General features: G+C 35.9%; 1 protein-coding gene across 6 annotated transcripts in view; it reads right to left on the bottom strand.

Annotated features, from left to right (window-relative positions):
- Grm5 (glutamate metabotropic receptor 5) overlaps positions 1-21,798 on the bottom strand; it is a 343,722-nt gene that overhangs the window by 314,123 nt on the left and 7,801 nt on the right. For 4 of the 6 annotated variants that reach the window (XM_026784411.1, XM_026784412.1, XM_026784416.1 and 1 more), the window contains one exon: positions 11,212-12,068. In XM_026784411.1, the coding sequence (XP_026640212.1) occupies positions 11,212-11,869 (658 nt within the window). In that variant the 5' untranslated portion in view covers positions 11,870-12,068. Of the gene's footprint in view, positions 1-11,211; positions 12,069-18,004; positions 18,151-21,798 lie in introns of all 6 variants that reach the window. The other 2 variants (XM_026784413.1, XM_026784414.1) reach the window with 1 other exon arrangement.

Genomic DNA, 21,798 nt, shown 5'->3' with positions numbered 1-21,798 from the left:
TTAACTCAGTATAGTTCTAAGAATTAGATAAATGGATTGCACTGTCTGGAATACAGTAAGCGCTCTTTTGCTATTAAGAAAAACAACAATAACAACAATGTAACAGTTAATCTTTGTTAACATAACTAGATTTAGATCCACCACGGAAGAGTGTTTTCAAATATAATACTATCAACATTCGACAATTACCTATATAATATGAATAGGATGTGAATCAGGAATTTAACCTTTCCCTTGACCAAATCTGCCAATCAAAAATATTGCCATTTTTATAGTTGTGGAGACATCATTAGTAGAATTTTGATTTGTATTAAATTTTCACAGAAATGTGCTCCAATATTTTGCAAGAACATTTAATAGTTTAGTACAAATATCTGGTCTTGGTACATAATGAGGATTCATTTAATATTTAATTAATTCATCTGTCAGACAATTTCAGATTCACAAAGTGCACTAATGATTATTCAGTTGACTCCCAGAACACAACATTAGTACAGAGCGTATGGGTACACTTAACTGTCATCCTCAAAGCAGGACATTCAGAAAGATTCTCAAAGTGAGAAATGAAATATGGTTACCTGACGGAGTCTAAGATTAATACTGCATTTTTAATATTACTTAAAAAATACTTGACTCTTTAAAAAAAAGGTTCAGAAATAAAGTTTCCATTTTCAATTTGAAGCACTTCAACATGAGGTTCTACCGTTTCTTAAAAGTTGATTTCATTGGACTAGAATTGACATTGTGTGAGGCTTCAAAAATTATACTCACCCCATATTTGCCTTTCATATGTAAAAGTTAGGGAGGCCATATACACAGCAGTATCATACTATCTTCATTCACTTCAAATGTTCTGAGCACAGTACCATTCGATCAACCAACAGTAGGAAAGCAAGAGCTAAGGCATATGGTGAGTTTGGAGGTGAGAATAAAACTTTCCTGCTAGACAAACCCAAATTACTGTTCACGAATGTGGGAAGAATATGATGCAGGCTCTTCTAAAGAAGGACCATTCTAAATAAGTAAAATTAATTCAGTATTACCTTCATTCAATTCTACTGATCATTCAAATGATATTTTCAAAGGAGAAAGTTTAACTGGGGAAAATGAATGGAGGAGGTAATATGTTCAGTAAAGAGGAAGAAGCAGAGCTCTTTGAGATTATAAATAGCATCAGTAAGAAAATGTTCAATTGGTGCCAGAAAAAGTACAGTGTTGTTGAAAGAGATAGAAAGTGTGTAAGTTTCTCTGGAAACTTATAATTTCCCTAGAAATTTAGAGATAATTTAATTGTACCTCAATTTGGGTAAACAATGCAGGTAACTTAATTGCTTGTGATTATAAACCTTTCATTTTTTATTGACTATAGTGAGCCATAACTTTTGCTGACACAAGTGATTAAAATCTCATTATTTTTAAAGCAACACTATTAGAGCATCTAACACAGATCTTTTATGTCAAACTTAGCAGTATTTGCTATTTTTATTCTATTACAGAGGCATATATATATATATATATATATATATATATATATATATATTACAAAATCCCTCAATCATCTAGTGTTCCACAGAACTTAATAACAAAATAACATAATAGACATATTACAAATTTACCACTTCCTAGAACATTTTCAAATACATTGAATTCAAAAAATGTATGACTGATATGTTGAATTTTAAACAAAAGTATCCATCACTTATAACCCTGCCCAAGTATTTGTTTGCTGTCTGCTTCCTGAATGCTGATGCAATGGAACCCCCTATTCTTGCTAATAAATCTAAAATAATTTCTTAAATATTTGACTCCTAGGTTAGTGTTTTCACACCACACCAGATCTCTCTCTCTCTTTCCTCTCTTACACATACATACACATACATGTAATATGAATATATTTCATTCTTACACACTATATTGTGCATGTATGTATATATATATATATGCATTTATAAATGTAAACACTAATATACTAATCAAACATTTGCCAAGTCCCAAACTCTATGCATTTCAATGAACTTCTAAATAGTTAGCATGACCCTTCTGAAGCAAAGGAGTGACTGCTTAAACCAGCTGTTTAATGTTTTCTTTGTGATTTAATTAGAATAAAATGATTTCATTAAACAAATATCTATGAACACTACTAATAGGATTTTGGTAGTATGCCAATAGATTACAGTTTTTTATTGTTTCTAAAAATAGTATGAGCACCTTTAGATAGCTATCACTGTCACTGCTATCATTTGGGATATAATGGGGATAGACCTATGAGTGCAGTTTCTGTCTAATTTGTTAGGATCCATATAGTTCATATGGATTTTGCACTCACGGTTAGCTTCTGTTGGTAAAGCATCGAGTTACAAATTATCTAAGGTTCATGAAGTACTGTTATTTGAAATCCATGTCAAAGTTATGCATCTATCTATTGCTTGCCTTTGTGTCATTGTAAAGATGCTCATTCTAGTTTAAGAAACTAAAAATATACCCTATGACAAATTCACAACTGCATTAACACTCTACCTTGGATGACCTCCACCCTATACTGTCTCCAACATACAGAAAGCAAAGGAAGGCATGTTAACCCTCTATCTTGCAGCGTTTACGGGGAGCTCATTGTAACATCTCTGCCTCCAAACATATCACAGCAGTTGACGGAGGTGGGGTGCAGTATACTCATGATTGTATCAAATCACAAAACACCCAACACACTATTATATGACTGTACGCCTCAATGCAAATGGCAAGTTCGTAGGAATCTAAAACATATTAAATGTAGTGATAACTTCCCTAATTAATTTTCTATTCTATTCAGTAGTAGATTTTTTTTGTAGGCAACCCAAGATAAAACACTGTTTATAGTCTGTTTTTTTTCTCCGCTATATGAACAAGATAAAGCATGTCCAGTTCTTGGCAATCTAATTAAGAAGGAATATATGAGTACTTACTAACCACTGGGCTTCATGCTAAGTGATTTACATTCATATTTCAAAAGAGTTGTATAGGATGTGTCGACTTATAATGAGGAAATCAAAGTATGTAGTTGGATCAAAGCATCTCTATTACCATGAACATTAACCAGGATTTGAATTCAAATTTTGCCTGTTTTTGATTCCACTTGAAAGATAGTAACTCAGAGGGATAAAGAAACTTGTATTACAGACAAGGCCTCCCAACAAATGGAGTGAATTTAAGTTCACAGATCCATTTTGCCTTATGCACTCATTACTGTTATCACTGATGATGAATTCCACTTCCAAAATATTTGGATTACAGGTAATTTGTTAAAGGAGGGCCACTTGTTGGTTCCCAGATGCTTAGCCCTGAAATGATCATACAGAAACTATATTATTTAAATCACTGCTTGGCCCATTAGCTTTAGCTTCTTATTGGCTAACTCTCACATCTGAATTTAACCCATCTCCATTAAGCTGTGCATCACCACCAGGTCGTGGCCTACCAGCAAAGTTTCAATGCATTTGTCTCTGGTGATGTCTGCCTCACTTCTTTCTGCATTAAGTTTAGTTTTCCCCACCTACCTAAGTTCTATCTTGCTATGGACCAAGCCAATTTCTTTATTCATTAACCAATAAAAGCAACACATAGACAGAAGGACCTCCTACACTAGTAATTACAACCACCGTCCAGCTAAAGCTGGTACTTTTTATTTGTTTGTTTTTAGGAATAGCATCACACTCTATAGCCAGGCTAAACGTAAGTTTGTGACACTCCATTTGCATCAGGTTCCTAAATACTAGCAGTACTGGGGTCACCCAGATCTATTAAGCTTCTCTTTTCTCTCCATCTCTCCAGGAAACTGACCCATGTCTTATGTGTAAGAAACTGCGAAGGAAGGACTGAACATATTTCCTAAGAAAAGTGAACAGCTCAACACTATAGAATGGTTCTGTTGATGAGAAAACACCCACCTATAATTGTGACCCCACTGTTTTGGCAATTAGCTCCTTGTTTTGCACCAAGTAAGTACATGAATGTGCCAAATACTTTAGTATACCATATGCCTAAAGGTAGTTCTAGTAGATCTTCTCTTCCCTCCACTTAACTGCTGCTCTGCAGACATAGTCTCAAGCCTTCTAATAATTCTGATCACTTCTTCAAATAGGTCATGCTTTGCTGCATTTGTTTTAAGTAATGTTAAGTACTTGACTCAGCTCATCCAATGCCAACAGATTTTGGATCAGAACAAGTCACCAAAAGTGAATTTTAGAAGGTACCCATAAGAATAGCTTTCCAAGTCCTCTTCTTATAACTAATGAAAGCAGCATTTGAAATGAAATCCATTTGAGTTTGCATGAGTTCCAGTTGTCATACAGGTTGTCTTTCTTTTACCACAGACTAAATTTGTCTCTCTATTTTGAACTCTAAAATATTAATAGTTCCCTTCATCTTTCCTTTGAGAGAGTGAGAAAACATCAACGCCAATCAAACATACTGATTGGCTTAAATAATTTTTTCAGTTACAAAAACATTTGAGAGAAAAAAATGATAATAAGTAAGAAAAAGGATGAAACATGAAAAGAAGACAAGGAGTAAAGAAAAAAGGTAGATAGAGGAAAAGAGTCAGAAGGGAAGAAGAGAAAAAATAATTTGATGAAGAGGAGGAAGACGAGATCTGGGGATCTCGACCTTTGTTTTTCTTAGGTTCCTTCTTTACTTGCTTGGCATATTGAACACTGTGAGGAACTAATTTTTGTATTCTGTTTTGTGTGCTCCCAGTAAGAAACTGGAGCAGAACACTTCATACCATGTTCACTCCATCCTCAGATTCCTAATTCAAAAGTAACCCATCCTGAAATATTAAGAACCTGGGATTTAAAAAGGTACTGTTATTGAGAATATGGGTCCCTAGACTGCTTTTAGTAATAAGAAATAGTAAGTTTTGGGATATCTGAATTCTAAATAATGTTGCTTCCATGAAATCTAGAATAAGACTTCTCTCGGGAAAATACATGGGTGCAATTTTCAAACATCAGCAGTGTCCATGCTAATGATCCAACAAACATGCAGGTGACCATCAGATTCAAGAAGTATGTGAATGTTTAGCACTGCAGCGGTGTCCACACTTTAACATCAGGCAGCAGGAATGAATTCTGCCCCCACCCCAAGATAAACAATAATAATTTCATCAGCATCTATTGACTAATGAGAATGATAAAATAATGGTTCACATAACACCTTTTTTATATTCTAATTATCTATTAAACTAACAGCAGTTTGCAATTTTCAGCCATCAAGTTTGTCTGAAGTTTCAACACCATGTCAATCCCAAGGTAATAAAAGGAAATGCTTCAAAAGGCACTCAGCAGGCTCCATGATGACATTTCTAGTTTTTTTTTCAGATTAAATTCTTGTCACTATGTGATGACAATCAATGGAAAGATTAGACAGGAAAAGTATGTTCACACTTATACCTTCATGTCCATACTATGTTTTAATAGCAGCGTGATATTCATTATAGCTAAGATATGGAATCTACCATGTGCCCATTAGTGGATCGATGGCTAAAGAACACACCCAAGTCATAAAGAAGGATAGAATCTCATCATTGTAGCAAAATGAATGAATCTAGAGGTCATTATGTCAAGAGAAACAAGCAAGACAAGGAAAGACAATGCTATTCTTTCCCTCCTACACATACATGTTAGTTATAAACAGCTCACCTCAAAATGAGTAGCAATTATGAGATGCTGGGAAGGGTATACAGAGAGAGAATAAAAGGATTAATTGGAGCTTCTCTGTATGTACTTCATGAATATATGAATGTCACATTGAAATCCATTAACTTGTACAATTAAACTGGAACTAAACATTTTTAAATTTTGAACTAAACATACTATGAATTAGACAGTGAAGATCTTTAAGCCAAATCTCAAGTATTGTTATTTGTTTACGTAATTATCAGAAAGCCCTATCCTAGTGCATGTGTTGCATGGCAGTATGTAAGCTAGCATGACAACAACATTTTAATGATTCTGTGCTACCAGGAAAACTTATGGACACTTTTTCCCCCAGAGCATCACTGACATTTTTTAGAATGAATTAGCATCTTTATATCATTAGACAGAAATAAGAATCTGTGAAAACAAAAAGGAGTGAGGCATAAACAGCATTTCATAATTAATCAAGGGAGGTATTTTGGCACCTTGTTTTTATAAAAAAGCAAAACTGTGAAAATTACAAATGCCACCTATTTATCCACACGCCATATATTCATACATAATGAGTCTTGTACTATTAGGGAGACCATTTATTCAGCAAGCCATTGAATGCCTGTTTCCTACTTGGCACTTTAATAGGTACTGAGAGGACACTTAAGAACCCCAGTTAAGGTCAGGAAAATTAGTAAAGTGGAAAAACATTGTGAACAACATATAGAGTATGATATATGTGTTTTTCTACAGAAAATCCAACTCAAAAATTAATTTCCTTACTGAAATTTAGCGACATCGTCATAAAGAATGCAATAACGGACTCTACAAGTCTATTGGCATTTTTTACATGCAATACAGGTTACATTTCATAGTTATTATTATTTATCAAAGTTACAAGAATAGAAACTAAGTATTTTCACCTGAAACATTTATTCTATGGTGTCATATTCTCATTTCAGTAATATTAATTCTTTTATTACATGTATTTTCTTTAGGTGAGGTGGCAGAGCAGGTGATAATCTTCTTTCTTTGGACACTGAAGTTTGAATGTGACTGCTGTGACCTCATTGTGTCCAGTGAGGTTAGAATCTAAAACTAGTTATATATATATATGCTTTGCTAAATTTTATCTTAAAGACTTTTATCATTGCTCTCAACTGCAACTGTGGTCTATTGGATAATGTTGAAGACTTCAGCTGAGCTCATTCATGTGATTACAAATGGCTGTGTGTCAGGAGGTACTTTTACTCATCTCGGATGTCTGGCGTCAAAAGTTTCTAGTGGCTTTCTCTGAAAAGCCCGAGGCCAAAAATGCTTCGTATAGCGGCAGTGGTTTTCAAGGCAAACTAAGAAGAAACTTTGAACACAGCCTAGTCATTTAAACCTATGTGATATCAGCCACTGTGAAGGCTGAGCAAGAGGACTGAACGTCTAAGCTCAAGCATAGCAGTGTAGTGAATCCTATTTTAAAACAAAAAGTCCATGAGACTTGGGATACATCTCAGTGAGGGACAGTTTGCCTAGCATGAATGATGCCCCAAGTTCAATTCCAGGCCTTGGGTGGAAGTTGAAGAGAGTAGTCTCCACTTGATGCTTCCTTAAACAAATCAACTATGAGGCCCCCTGTTGCATGAGTGCAAATCCTGCTCACAATCTTAATGGTTAGAATTCGGGGGACTCATTAATTGTGGTTACCATTGAAAAGAATCTGTCAGAGCCCTAATAAGATGAAGACCATTTACCCTGGGCCACATGCACACATATGCCAAACTGTGGAAAAGTACTGAGGTGAAATACCCCTTAAATTTTCTCAGAGCAAATAGGGTACTGTCTGGACTGACTGACTCATGTAAGAAGAAATTACATTTCTCTTCTGACTCACTGCATCTTCTCCTCTGTAGTGCCAGAGGACTAGTTTGCCTTGTCCTTTGAGAACACTACTTTAATGCTCTGTTCACTTGCTTTATATTATAAATCTCAAAGACGAGAAGTTCTAGGTGTAGTTTTTATGTATCATACATCACTGTTAATATTCATCTTGTGGTATACAGAGAGTATAAATGACAGGAAATGTAAGTGCAATCACTTAATATTAAAGCTGGGTCCCAGGTCTCCTGTGCTTCCTCTGAAAGGACAGATAGCATGGATTTTCTAGAAGCATCTTGGGATAGTTTTCAAAGGATTAGTGGATACAGTACTGTCATGTTTAAGCATGGGGTAAATGGGTAATTTAAAGACAAAGCACTTTAGAAAAATAGCTTTATCTTTTTGTAATTGATAGAACACATAAAAGCATCAGGATATTTTTGTACTTTTCAAGAACAGTCAACTGAGCAAAAGACGACAGCCTATTAGAATATTAAAATAAATGGAGAGGTCTAGAGATCAATTGATCTGAAACTGCAGGAAATGATCTCAATCTAGTGAGAAATATAGATAGAGGTGCATACAGAGGTTATAGATCCTGAGTCCTCAACCTGAGGGTCATGGGGCTCACCTAAGATCATTAGAGAACGTGATTGTTTACATTATGATTCGTAACTAGAAAAATTATGGTTATGAAGTAGCAATGAAAATATTTTTTATGTTTTGAGGTCACCACACTATAAGGAATTAAATTAAAGGGTCACACATTAGGAAGGTTGAGAACCACGGATAGAAGGATGATAGATAAATAGATAGGGAGACAGGTAAGTAGACAGGCAGAAGAGAGCATGAATTGGCACGTTCATTTATGAAAAATCTCAAAGAAACTTCCTGAAGGACCAAGTAACCGAACAAGAGACATCTATTGAAGAGTTCCCACACAATCCAATATACCTGAATCTTGTTTGACTCAAAGATTTTCTGACTGGATTCCAGTTTTGCTTTGTGAACATCTATACCACTCCCCTACTACATGGACAAACAAAAAGATATCATGACTCATTTTCCCAAGTCCAAATTCTTGTTTGTAAGCAAAGTTCTTTCTGAAATCATCAAAAAAATCTACATTAATTTTAATACATGAACATTCAAACCTGAACTCCAAATTCCTGTTTGTATTATACTATATTTTGTATGTATTTATTAACACAGTTTTTATTGCTTTATTTTTCTCTCAAACAAAATACTTTATTCTAATTAATATGCTACCATAGGCAATTTGTATATCATAGAACATTGAATAAGTGTATGCTAATTCTTCCATGAAAAATAAATCTTTCATTCTGTCATATTCCCTATTGACTTAAATTTCCTCACAGAATAAGATTTTTTTCAGTTTTGCTCTTTACAGTTAGCTATTCTAAGAAAATGTAGACAAATAATTCATATATACGGAATCCCAAATATGAAGAGCCATACCTTGCTTTTCACTTAAAGTTGTTCTAGCCCTGATTACTCTTACTCATTAACAAACAAAGCTTGTCATTCATTTTAATAGGTGTATAATAGGGGGCTGTGTGAAGACATCATCATGTACTTTAGTAAATTACTTATTGAGCACTGGTGCCAGTTTAGACTAAAACAAGGATTGGTATTTGTAAAATGCAAATGTAAAGATTAGTTTCTCTGGAAGCAGATCTTAACTTAGCCTCTCCTCCATGGTGTGCAAACCTTACACTTCTGAAGACTGAGGTGAGCTCCATCTTCTATTTTATCATGTCTTTGACTGAAAGCCATTGCTTTCTGTGTTTGCGTTTCATTTTAAGCAAGTATTAGTATTCTCTCTGTTAAAAGTAGAACATCAGATTCTCACTAGACTTCCAACATAACAGAAAAGTTAGTGTAATCATTTATCAATGTACTTTAGAGGCATTCCTTGTAACTTTTTGCCACTTTGAGTTATGGTTACATGAGTATCTGTGTGTGCCTCATCCTCTTTGCTGAACTGAAAATTCATAGAAGATTTTGATACACAGAACTATCAAGAGGACTTGCATATATTTGCCTTTAACAAGCATGTGATCTATGAACATATACCCAAAGCATTAGACCATTGGATTCTCTTAAATTATAAAGGTATATAGAACTCTAAGTTAGTTAAGTGCTATAGTTCTGGCTCTAAATTTACTATTAGGTATATATTTAGTAATTATTCAAGCTCATTGAAGATTTTGAATCTTAAAATTCGCATAAAATATATGAACACACTGTGTCACTGGATTGTTGTGAGAATCAAGTAAAACAGATTTTTTTACACGAAAAATCTCAGCATTAGATGGTTGCAAAAGGAAAGGTTATTATGTGCCTTGATAGAACATTGCTCAGTGAACATTTGCAATGGGCAAGACCCTGAGTTTGATGTTTATCACAGGCTCGACAGTAAAAGGAACATATTTTTCCTGTGAAAAGAAAAACCAAAGAAATCCTAGCCTATACATTGTATTACACAGAATTGCCACACATCCATGTTTCGAAATAAACTATCACTTTACAATTGAAAACTTTCAAAGTTAGAGAAATGTCAATCAATCTGGAAGCCTAGTTTACATTTGTACTACGCTAAATATTATGAATAAGGGCCTATACAGTGAAGGGTATGCTATTACACTACTTGATAGCAAGAAGTTTGTTATATCTAAATTAGCTAAACTGTCCAAAACTCTGATATAAACTCCCCAAAATAAATTCACTAATTTCCCAATAAATTACCAACACATCTTGCAATATTGTTTGTGTTCCAATGATACATTTTCAAAGATTTTTAAGTCTTCTGTATTCTAAGTGTTTGATGATTTTTAAGAAGAATTTGTTGTTTCCTCCAGTATGCGTTTATGCTTGCTTATTATGTGCACTTTGTTGCCCTAGGAAAACTATTACAATAATACTTAGATCACATAAGTCCTATAGGTCAACAAAAAATCAACAGTCTTAAACAAACAGATTGAAAAGTTGCATATGCACATTCAGTTCAAGACACTGTTAGCAACAAATATAATTTATGTTAACTTATAAATTGTGCTTCAGGTGTTCCCTTATTACTATATTTTTAATACAACAAACCAATAAATTTAAAAAACATTATTATTGTATTGAAAATTATAGTTCCCAAATATATTCTATACAAGCATAAAACTAATTCATTCTTCTTATTATTATGGATTTAGCTAAGCATTCTATATAACAAATAATTTAAAGTTTACACTGTTTGACAATTCTTCATAACAGCATGCTAAGCTACATTCCTTACTAGATATCTTTCTGTCTACTTCCCTTCGACTATAAAAACAAGAGAAAAAAATGATAGAATGTTAAATATGTGAGATACTAAATGAAGATCCAGAAAAATGAAAATAAACCTTTAGAAATAATCATCATCATAGCAGAATTTGAGATAGTACAATCCCTATTGAAAAACATATCTTGCTCTTTAACAAGTGATAGACATATAAATGATTATGTTAGTGTAAATACATGGTCCTTTTTATCATACTGGTGATGTTGAGGCATCTCAAAATACCCACACTGGTAAATATTTTAGGCATGCAATAACTGATAATTTAACTGAGAGGTATTTCAGAGTATTGTGACATATTTAATATGTATAGAGGAAATCACGTACCTTCTGTGTGCACAGCTGAGACATAGGTCCAGTTATATCTCTTCACTATGTCCACCATGGCTCGTGCCTGCTGGGCATCTGAAGGAACGACCCTCATGAAATACTTGAATAGAGTCTTGTCACTCAGATCCATGCTGGTTGCAGAGTATGCAATCTGAGGTATGTTGAAAAGCTGGAGCAAATTCTGGACTTGAATGGCCACAGAACTGGAGCCAGGCCCAATGACTCCCACTATGGGTTTCTTGGAGCGGAAAGAAGACGAGCCATCCACACAGCGTACCAAACCCTCTTCCTCTTCTGAAGAGATGAGTGAATCCCTTATAAACTCAATACTTTGCTCCAGGGCCACAGCTGAATGCCAGCAGGAATCTCTTATTTCACAGCCAAGTGTGATGTTGGGCAAGAGATTGGGGTCTGAATTGATCCTTTCCAGGGTATGCAGCATGGCCTCCACTCTCTGGATGCCATACTGCTCACGGACTGCACCGCATTTCCTCTCATGAACCTTGTCCACAGTTGGTTGGTGGTGGACAGAGAAGAGAGCTCCAATAATGATGTCACCTGGCATGTGAGCCACCACCCTCCTCTCGCTGGACTGTGCACTCCCTCTGACATCTTCTTTCAAAAGTAGGACTGACAGGATCAACAGAAGGACCATTTTAGGGGAGGAATTCAAGCTAATAAAGACATCATGGTGGAAGAAATTCAGATTTCCAATAGGAGTAATCAAATGACACCCTGCATTGAGCGGCACATTGATGGAATCCAGCAGCAATTTAGATATATACTCTAAAAAGTAACAAGGTCCCCAGATAGCTTCTAGTTAAATGCATCCATGTGATCATGATCTTCATTACCTGAAAAAATAGTGAGAAACATGAGTTTTAACATAATAAATACTATTCCAGATACACTCTGAACATCCGTATTAATGGAAAAACAGAGGGATTTGATATTATAGATTGAAAAACTAGAACTGAAAAATGTGGGGATTTGGTGTGTGTGTGTGTGTGTGTGTGTGTGTGTGTGTGTGTGTGTGTGTGTGTTTTCTGTTTTGTCTCTGCGTCAGTTTCTTGGTTTTGACATCTTTACATTAATACTTTCCTTTTGTTCATCTGGAACACAGAAAACCAAATGGGATATACAGCAAAAACACCTTTGAAAAACAGCATCTAATTATTCAAGCTACTCTATGAACTAGATATCCTGAAAACACTGGCTCTTAAATACTTTTGAAGATTGGTGAGTGATCTCTGGATAGTAAGTTGTATCCAGTTTTGATTTTTATTTTAACAGGAATCAGATCTGAAGTCTTTCCAAATCTCACTACTGAACTTTTGCTAACTATTCATTTGTCAAAGCAGTGGTCATTAGAGGGTTTAGATGTCACTCAGTGGTAGAGTGCTTGAGTAGTCTACACAAGACCCTGAATTCCATTGCTACCATCCCCACAGCCAACAAAACAAAACATTAAAATCATGTATATTTTCTGCCTTGATGCAGTGTAAAGTATATTGAATAAGGATTCTGTGGTATACAAGCATTTTGTACATTTAATATGTAATATATATATATCAAGGATGGGTGAGGAGAAGGTTTGAACATTACAAAGCAAAGTGCTATAATCAAGCATGAATAATAGGCACTCAAGTTTAGGGGAAATAATTTACAAATTCTGATATTAAGAATTATTAGTAACATTCTTAACATCACAGAACAAGAAGTATCCAATTTGATAAATTTTGATAATATGTCCTAGACTGGCCTTAAGGTCATCACCAAAAATATATAATATTTTCAAATATTTTAAATTGACCAGGGCTATATGTATTCCCAACAGAATCTCTTTTGTTACTGAGGTTCAAATGAAATTCTGTGCTTAGAGGGTGAAGACAGATAATTCTCTGACATTCTGCATGGTACTCCTATGGCAACCTATGCCTATGTTGGTTACTGATGGCCATACCACCACGAAAATTCTGATTTAAGTAGCCTGTAGTTTACATGGGGTCATGATGTCATCTGAACCAGGGTCTGTGTTGATGTCCATGGCTCCTGTGGCCATGGGGTGCTGAACAGATGTCTGGGATATGGACAGAACCTGAGACCATGTTGGTGTCCAAGGCCCTTGCTGTCACCAGGACCGTGATGATCTGAGTATTCTGTACTCCCACAAGAGCCATGGTGACATCATATCTCAAGCTGCTGCCAAGGACATGTCTGAGCCCATGTTCATTCTGTAGCTGGGATCTCTGATGGTGTCTATGGCACATCATACCATAGGGGGTAATAGAAACCATGCATACTGAAATCCGAGGGCCATGCTGAGTCATCCTGTCCCTTACTGGTCCTGTGATTGCTGACCTTGCCCTCTGATGGACATTGCTACAAAAGAGCTGGCTCTGCCCCCATAGAGAAGCTGGCCACTACACTCAGAAAAGATAGGCCCACCCTTCTTCACCATAGATGTGGGAGAGTTGGTCCTGATGATATGGGCCTAGGAGAGCTGGTTCTACCCTCACCTGAGAGGGTGGTCCCCATGGTCTTGATGGAACAATTCAGCCTTGATTGGCCAATCCTAACATCTACTCTGTCTATGACCTGCCAGAGTGAGTGAACAGACTGGTCCTGCAGAAGGTTACCCAAAGTATCTCCTGACTTGGGGCAGCAGCAGGGTATCCCAAGGGAGTTTTGGTGATGGTCCAGTGGTGATGGTGTGCACCAGATCTGTTAATGACTCATTACAATGAATATTTTGTGGGTCAGGATGATTGGACATAGGGTTATTCTGCATGACACAGCACAGCATCCAAAGCTACTAGAATGAATGAAGAAATAATGGAATAACAGAGGAATGAGGTGGATTTTTTGCTTGTTTCTTTGTTTTGTTTCTAATTAATTTTGCGGAGCAGGCTGCAGGGGTAAGAAGCAGATATAGAGAGACTGAGAAAATAACAAGATTGGGGTGCGCGATGAAAAATTCTCAAAGAATTATGTTTAAAGACGAGGGAAGGGGACTTGATTGGGGGAAGGAGAGGGAAATGGGAGGTGGTGGTGGGGAAGCAACAGAAATCTTTAATAAATTAATTAATTAAAAAAGAACGAATATCAAGCTAGAAATGACCTATCAACAACATGAAATGAGCATTCAATCCAATGTTAGAGAATTGTTTTAGCAAAGCCATATATAACAAGATATGGTATACATATTTAAGTACTGCTGCCACCATTTTATATGACAAATTAATTTTATGACATTTTCAAACAATATTTAACTACTAGGTAGGAGATATGTGAAAATGTTGTGCAGTGATGCACATTAATAATTATTATTGCCTTTCTTTTTTTTTTCTTGGTTTTTTCGAGACAGGGTTTCTCTGTGGCTTTGGAGCCTGTCCTGGAACTAGCTCTTGTAGACCAGGCTGGTCTCGAACTCACAGAGATCCACCTGCCTCTGCCTCCCGAGTGCTGGGATTAAAGGCGTGCGCCACCACCGCCCGGCCTATTATTGCCTTTCTTGAAGCACTTATTACACCCAATCAATGACTTGTATGTATTGTTGTACCTCTCTTACAATTAAATATTTACAATATATAATGGTATATATTCTCCTGATACTCACAGACTTACTTTACTGGTCAATACCCCAAGCAATGGCATCCGTGGACACTTAATAAATACAAAGAAAGTTAACAAGAAATAAAAAGAGGATGTTCATGTAGAAAGACAACAAGGACCTAAAGACCGAGAGAGATGGAATCGTGGCATTAGCTTCTCAGGCTAAAGAAGAGGCAGACTATGTTGGATCTCTTAGTGTTTAATGTGAATCGCCACTAAATTCCATTCTGAAGCTGTAAGCAAATGACAAGCATATTCAAGTTTAGGAGCCTTTGGCTAGCAGGATATTCTGGATAACAGACCCAAGAAGTCCAATTAGAAGACTCATAGTAATCTAGGTAGAATAACAGAGGCTCCGTCATGACTGATAAAAATAAAATTAGAAAGAAGTCGACACAGTTAGATATAACTTCCAAGAAGAATCCTCTGGGTGTGCTGATGAACTAGACATGAGTAGAGATGGAAGAAGGTTAATCTGCTCCTGAAATCCTGCCTGTGAAATTACCTTTTTTTTGATACAGTTAATATAGATGAGATAGACAGATAAGTGAGCCAGAGTAGCAGAAGAAAAATAACTATTTTCTTCTGAGTATTTTAAATTTGAAACATTTTTTGATGTGTCCAGGAACAGATGTCAAGTAGAAAAGGGATGGGAGACTTAGAAGGTAGTTTTAGTTTGAGATGTAAATGCAGAGCAGCCAGTATATAAAATCTGGAATGCATGAAACCATCTGAAGAGCAAATATAAACCTATCAAAAGTGGAGTGAAGAAGAGCTCCCCCTAAGACCAGATTTCGGGGGCGGGGAGCGATGAAAGGAGACAACTCACAGAGTGAGAGACAAAGATCAAGTGATATCAAGGAACACAGGATGGTCCCAACACTGTATATCCAGAGGCATATCCAAGGTCTTCTACATTGCACAAGGAAAAATATCTGCCCCTATTGAAAATATATTTGTTTTATACATTTTGATAATATTTGATTCAGTAGTTATATCTTATGTATGTGTGTACATTGCTGATTATATCAAAAAAACTATTTAAAAATCTAACATTTTTTTGCAAAAACTATTTCATTATCTCTATTTCACAAATGCATATATATATATTATATGTGAGTTTGATAAGTTAACTGATAACTTCCAAAATGGTAAAGAACAATTGTTTATTTCTGATTACTCTAAAATATACTTTCTTATATTTTTTCTTGCCTTATTACCCATTCTTGTAAAAGCTATACTAACAAAGGCAATGAAAATGAGAGGGATCATACAGATACATCTTAAATGTTCTAAGGTTACAAAAACTCTTAGAGTTGCTTTGTAATTTAAAGAGTGAAAGCCCTCCAGTAGGTAGGGGGGTGATGATTCAGTAAAGAGAAGCGATAGATGTGCTTAAAGTATTTTGTACTATAAGGAAATGCATACACACATGTGGTGTGTGTATTGTCTGAATTAGATTTAACTATCCACATTATATAGTGTAAAGTCATCTGAGGGAATCTTAACTGAGGAGTTACCTAGATTAGGGTGCCCATTTTCCACATTTTCAATAAATTGTCTGATTAATGATTGGTGTGAGTGATACCATCCTTAGGCAAATGGTTCAGGTCAGTTTGAGAAAACTGGCTAAGTATAAACCAGGAAAATAGTCATGCTAGCAAGCTGAATTCATCCCTCGTTGCTTCCTTGAGTTCTTGCCTTGATTACGTTCAATGACAGTGATCTGGAAGTGAGAGCCAAATAGATGCTTTCTCTCTAAGTAGGTCTTCGTAATGGTTTCCAGCACAGCAACAGAAGTGTCATATCCATTTTATGATGCCAGATGCATAGAAATTATGGTTAGGATAAGTTACTGAATCTAGAGGGTGGCTTTGTATGTAAAAGTCTCCTTTTCTTTGCAAGCATAAGAACTTACATTCAATCCCGTAAAAATCTATGCACGGACTCTCACGTGTCTGAAACTTCAGGAGGACAGATACCGGAAGATTTCTGGGATACCAGTGAGCTCCAGATCCAGTGAGAGATCTTTTGTCAAGGGAATGAGGATGGGACACCTGATGGCCTTCTCTGTATTCCATTCTGAGTCCGTTCCTGCATACACGGTTAGGACCCCTCCCCCCACATAAAAATATTATGGCTTAGAAACTTAGGAGAAATGTGTTACGTTTCACGTTATTATAAGACTTCACAAAAATATTATCCTTTATGCTACCAAAATACTAGAAAATAATAGTGGGTAAATTGCCAATAGACAAGTAGAGAACACATCACATATATCAATATCACTTATCTGGTCAATAACTAGTTACTGAGTGGTTTATTTTGGACCAAACATTTTGCTATACCTTGAGTGCTCCATTTTGGATAGAGTAAGTTCATTATCTCATGGAGCCTATACCAAGCTAACAGTAGAAGGAGTTGTTAGATGATAAACAAGATAAATTGATAAAAGTCTTTATGCAACAGAGTCCTGAAACAGAAAGAAGCATAAAATCACAGGACAATAGAACGAGACATGAAGTAACAAGTGTTAAATAATGCTGACAATAATATAAATTTATAAGGTAATATTCAACTAATATGTGCTTAAGCAAAGGATTCATCAGGAAAACATCTAGGATAAGTACATCCCAGACAAGGGTTAAAGCAAATATCAAGTTTCAGAGACAGAATTTTGTTTAGTGTCTTGGAGAATACTAAAGAATCAGTGTACTTGCTGGAAAGTGAGAGGGAAGCAGTGGTTAGTCTGTGAGGTTCTGTGATCATGGTAAGCCTGTTTAGACTTAAAAATTCCTTGGTTTTAACATTGTATGGCAATGTTTTTCTGGGATGGTTCTCAACAAAGAAGGGTTACACTCTGCCTTACATTTGATCAAGAGAAAGACCACAAAGGCAGATGGTGGGGAAGCAAGGAAGAATCTATGGAACTCGACCGGACGGTAGTGGCTGGATGGTAGGTGAGGCCACAAGAGAGATTCTGTGGGATCTGGAATGTAAAATGAAAGAGTTTGCTGGCAGATGACTTAGGATGAGAAGGCAAGGAGGCTTCAGGGAGAATGAGGGAGCTGAGGATTTCAGCCTGGGCACCTGCAGCCTAGTTTCCTCATTGAGTTGAACGAGCACAGCCAGCACATTTGGTGGATACAAAAGAGGCTGTGTTTCATATACTTACTCAAATTCATGAACATATGCAGATAAAGAAGCTGGATATACAAGGCTAAGTTTCTCCAGAGAGGTCTCAATCATTGATATAAAAGGGGGGGGGGCATCAGCGTATGGATATCCTTTTTTGTAAACCAAGAAACTGGATGAAATCACCTAGGAAGCAAAAAAGCAAAAAGGTAGTTACACAGGCTGCATTGCGCGGGATTCCAAAGGTCCAAATACATAGAGACGAAGACAAACTAGAAAGGAGGCTGAACAGTATTAGGATCAGAAACCTTCTCACCTCAAGTTTGTGTTTTTGGTGTGGGGAGTTATATAGCACAGTACAGTCATATCATATTGGAAAGAAATAAAAAGTGCATGATTAGGTTTTCATTAAATGTCATGAGTGGGCATAAACTGAGATAACAGACTAATTTCTAAGTTTCCAAGTTTATTGGTATGGTTAGAATATTTCAAGTTTGAGGGTTATGAAACCATTCTCAATTTCTGCTGCAGTCTCTTTGGTGATTTGAGTTCCCACCCACCCAACCTCATCCACCTGCTCCTCCTTAGGGGTTTACTAATCAAGTTAAATCTGTTCTTGTCTACTTTGTTCCAATGGCTTTGTTCATATGGGTTGTGACCTTTAGTTTGATTTGTTACAATGACATTTGTCACAGAGTTGAAAGTATAGACTTAGAATCCAGGAGAATCAAGTGTGAATCTTGGAACTATTCTCTATTGGCTGTGGACCTTTGGCCAGCTGGTGTTGCTGAGACTTACACTCTTATTAACAATGGCCTAAGATAATTACCCATACCAGTATGTTCTATGAGAGATTGAATGAAATATTTTAAAATGCTTCCTTTCCAAAATCTAAGATATCCTGCTTCCCATGGCCTCTGAGAACATGTGGAAAACTTTTTTCTCATATTATTTTTCTCCCTAACCACTCTTTACGCTTTTCTTATGGTATTTAATCCTAATCTAATGTGGTGGCTTTTTACACGACTTTGCAACTACAACAAATGTAAAACCTATAAAGGGTTGAATATGTGGTACTCTGAGCATAATTTGACACAATTCTTGCATAGAATTAAATGGCTGATAAATCCTAAACGTGCAAGACATAAAATTTATTCTCTCTGTATCACCTTGTATTTGACTACCTGCCAAGATTCCATGATAACCTCTCCTCCTTACTGAGAAGTATCTCAGAGTCACCCCCTCTGCCCTGTAGTCCTGGCCATCACAGGACCTCAAAGATTAGAATCAGTCTAGAGAAATGAGCAGAGAACTTTGAATATTCCCCTCACATTTTCAACAAATTAAGTAAGACAGTATCATGTAACTAGAGAGTGTCTCGTATATGATTCCACACTACTGAGACCCATTGATATTAAATAATGAATACCAGACTGGGATCAGAGTATAACAAAAATTCAACTTTGATCATTTTTATACAATTTATTCCTTATAATGTTTTAAGTAAACAACATTAATTATGTATGTTAATATACTATTGGTATTAAGTCCTTTCCCTGATATATTTTGTTCTGTGTTATACAGTGTATTTAAAATGTCTTGCTATAATAGGTCTTTTGATGATAGTGACAATGATTATAATAATATAAATACACAGATGGGGCAGGATATGTTGTTCAGTGGTATAACTCTTGTATGACATGAAAATCTCCTATCTAATAGCAAAACTGACAGAAAAATACACCTTGCTTAGTTTTCTGACTTTAAATATTATCCAGTTGTAGAATAATTAGTATTGTAACTACCTAGCATACAGTTTTGTTATGGTGGATCTGATGCTCAGAGATACATTGTTCTTTGTCCATGCTTCAAGAGCAAGTTAGTAGCAGAGCCATGGTTTAGATTTAGAACATCTGTTTCTTTGAATGTGTAGAGCTGGGAGTTGTATGTGTGAATATGTTTGTATGGGAGCGGTACCCCCATAAATACCTATGTGGGAAGCCAAAGGCTGAGAACAGGCTGTCTTCCGCAACCTCTCGTCTTCATGTACTTTTATTGGGGAAGAAAAGGGGTCCCTCCCTGAACCTGGGAACAAATCATGATTTCTGAGAGACTGACTGGATAGTGAGTCCCTGGGATCTCCTTGTCCCTGACCACCAGTGCTGAAGCGACAGAGTGACATGTGGGAATCACTATGCAAGGCTTTTGATGTTAGTTCTAGAGATCCAGTTTCAGCACTTAATTCCTTGCCTGTATGTTTGAAATCATCAAAGAATATCAGCAAATAAATCATAAAACAGTAAACTGATGATCCTCATTTCATACAAAATAAAATACATCATCTCAAAACAAGATGATGATGATGATGATGATGTGAGTGTGTGTGTGTGTGTGTGTGTGTGTGTGTGTGTGTGTGTGTGTGTATTGTAGCTTCTGGTATGTAAGGGTGGTAAGTTGATGAGAAAAATAAGTCCTTGCTATGGATAATGGGGAGATATTGCCTCAAACAATGACCAAAAATATTTAAAACAGTATAGGCCTAAATTTTAATAAATGTGGAGATATTTATCATTCAAAATGGATATGGATAGTTTAGTTTATATGGTGTGTTTGTTCAACAGAGCAATATCGGAAGCAATCAAGTACTTTAATCCACCTTTACATTTATGAATTCATTGTCCATCATAGAAAGCAGTGGACATATTTAACATGTAAATATGTAATTTGTCTTAAATAACTATGCAGTCTTATATCTTAAATGTATTTAAAAAGGAGAAAATGGTGGGTAGAATTTGTTATAAATGGCAAACGGCAACGTAATCAGACTCATAGCTCACATTGTCTTTTATTTTCAACAATCTTCTCACTGCCCAACCATCTTCCTGGCACAGATGTCTCTTATATAACTTAATCCTCACAAAAGCAAATCACATAGCTCAGGACGTCAACGCTAACAAGATTCCTTCCACACGAACCATAGCCTCATCACAAACAGGGTGTCAATACTGCATGTGCTCTGTTTGCCTTTGATACATTTTTTAAATAAACAACTGTGTACGTAGATAAGAAGCACTCGGAAGTATAATGATATTGAGACCCATGCAATGTGGGAAAGCTCTGCTGTCATCCGTATCTGAAGCATACATCTGTGACCTTGTAAACAAGAGAGAACAGCATTCTCTTTGTTTAGCTGAAGACAAAGAATGGGCCATATTTTAATCCTCCCAAAGCCATAAATGGCACTACAAAAAGATGAAATCTGCAATTTTATGCATTAGCTAAAAAGTGCTAGCCATAGACGGGAACTCACTAAATCACTGTAAATCATTTACACAAGTGGTTTAGGAGTCCATGAAGACCTGAAACAGCCTTTTGCAACAAAGCAATAAAAAAGTACTAATAACACAATCCACCATTTCTAACAGGTCTCAATTTTATTATCAAGCAGTGATTTTAAGCTTTAACCATTTCATAGTCCCCAAACGCTTCCTAAATATTTATGGCATATCTACAAGGACTGTAAAGAAATATTTTTCCTGCTAAAACAAAACCCACTCAAGAGATGCTTAGAAATATACTTTGTAGTTTTATAAGTTGATCTCTATTTATTTACTAATTGCTGTTATTTATTGTTATATGGAAACATTCTATTTCATGTAAGCTTTGCAAAAACTCTAGAAGGTATTATGATTACTATCTATATTAATACATTTTGGTATGGAAATTTACAGGCAAAATGTTCTTTATGCTTCATACCTATGAAAAATAACAGTCAGAAAAGAAACCCAACTGACTTGATGCCCATGCTTATTATAATCAAGTAGCAATGCCCTG

Source organism: Microtus ochrogaster, chromosome 22, assembly GCF_000317375.1.
Source record: "Microtus ochrogaster isolate Prairie Vole_2 chromosome 22, MicOch1.0, whole genome shotgun sequence".
NCBI classification, from domain to species: Eukaryota; Metazoa; Chordata; class Mammalia; order Rodentia; family Cricetidae; genus Microtus; species Microtus ochrogaster.
Note: the sequence above shows the minus strand (reverse complement) of the source record. Positions and strands in the feature narration are given on the sequence as shown.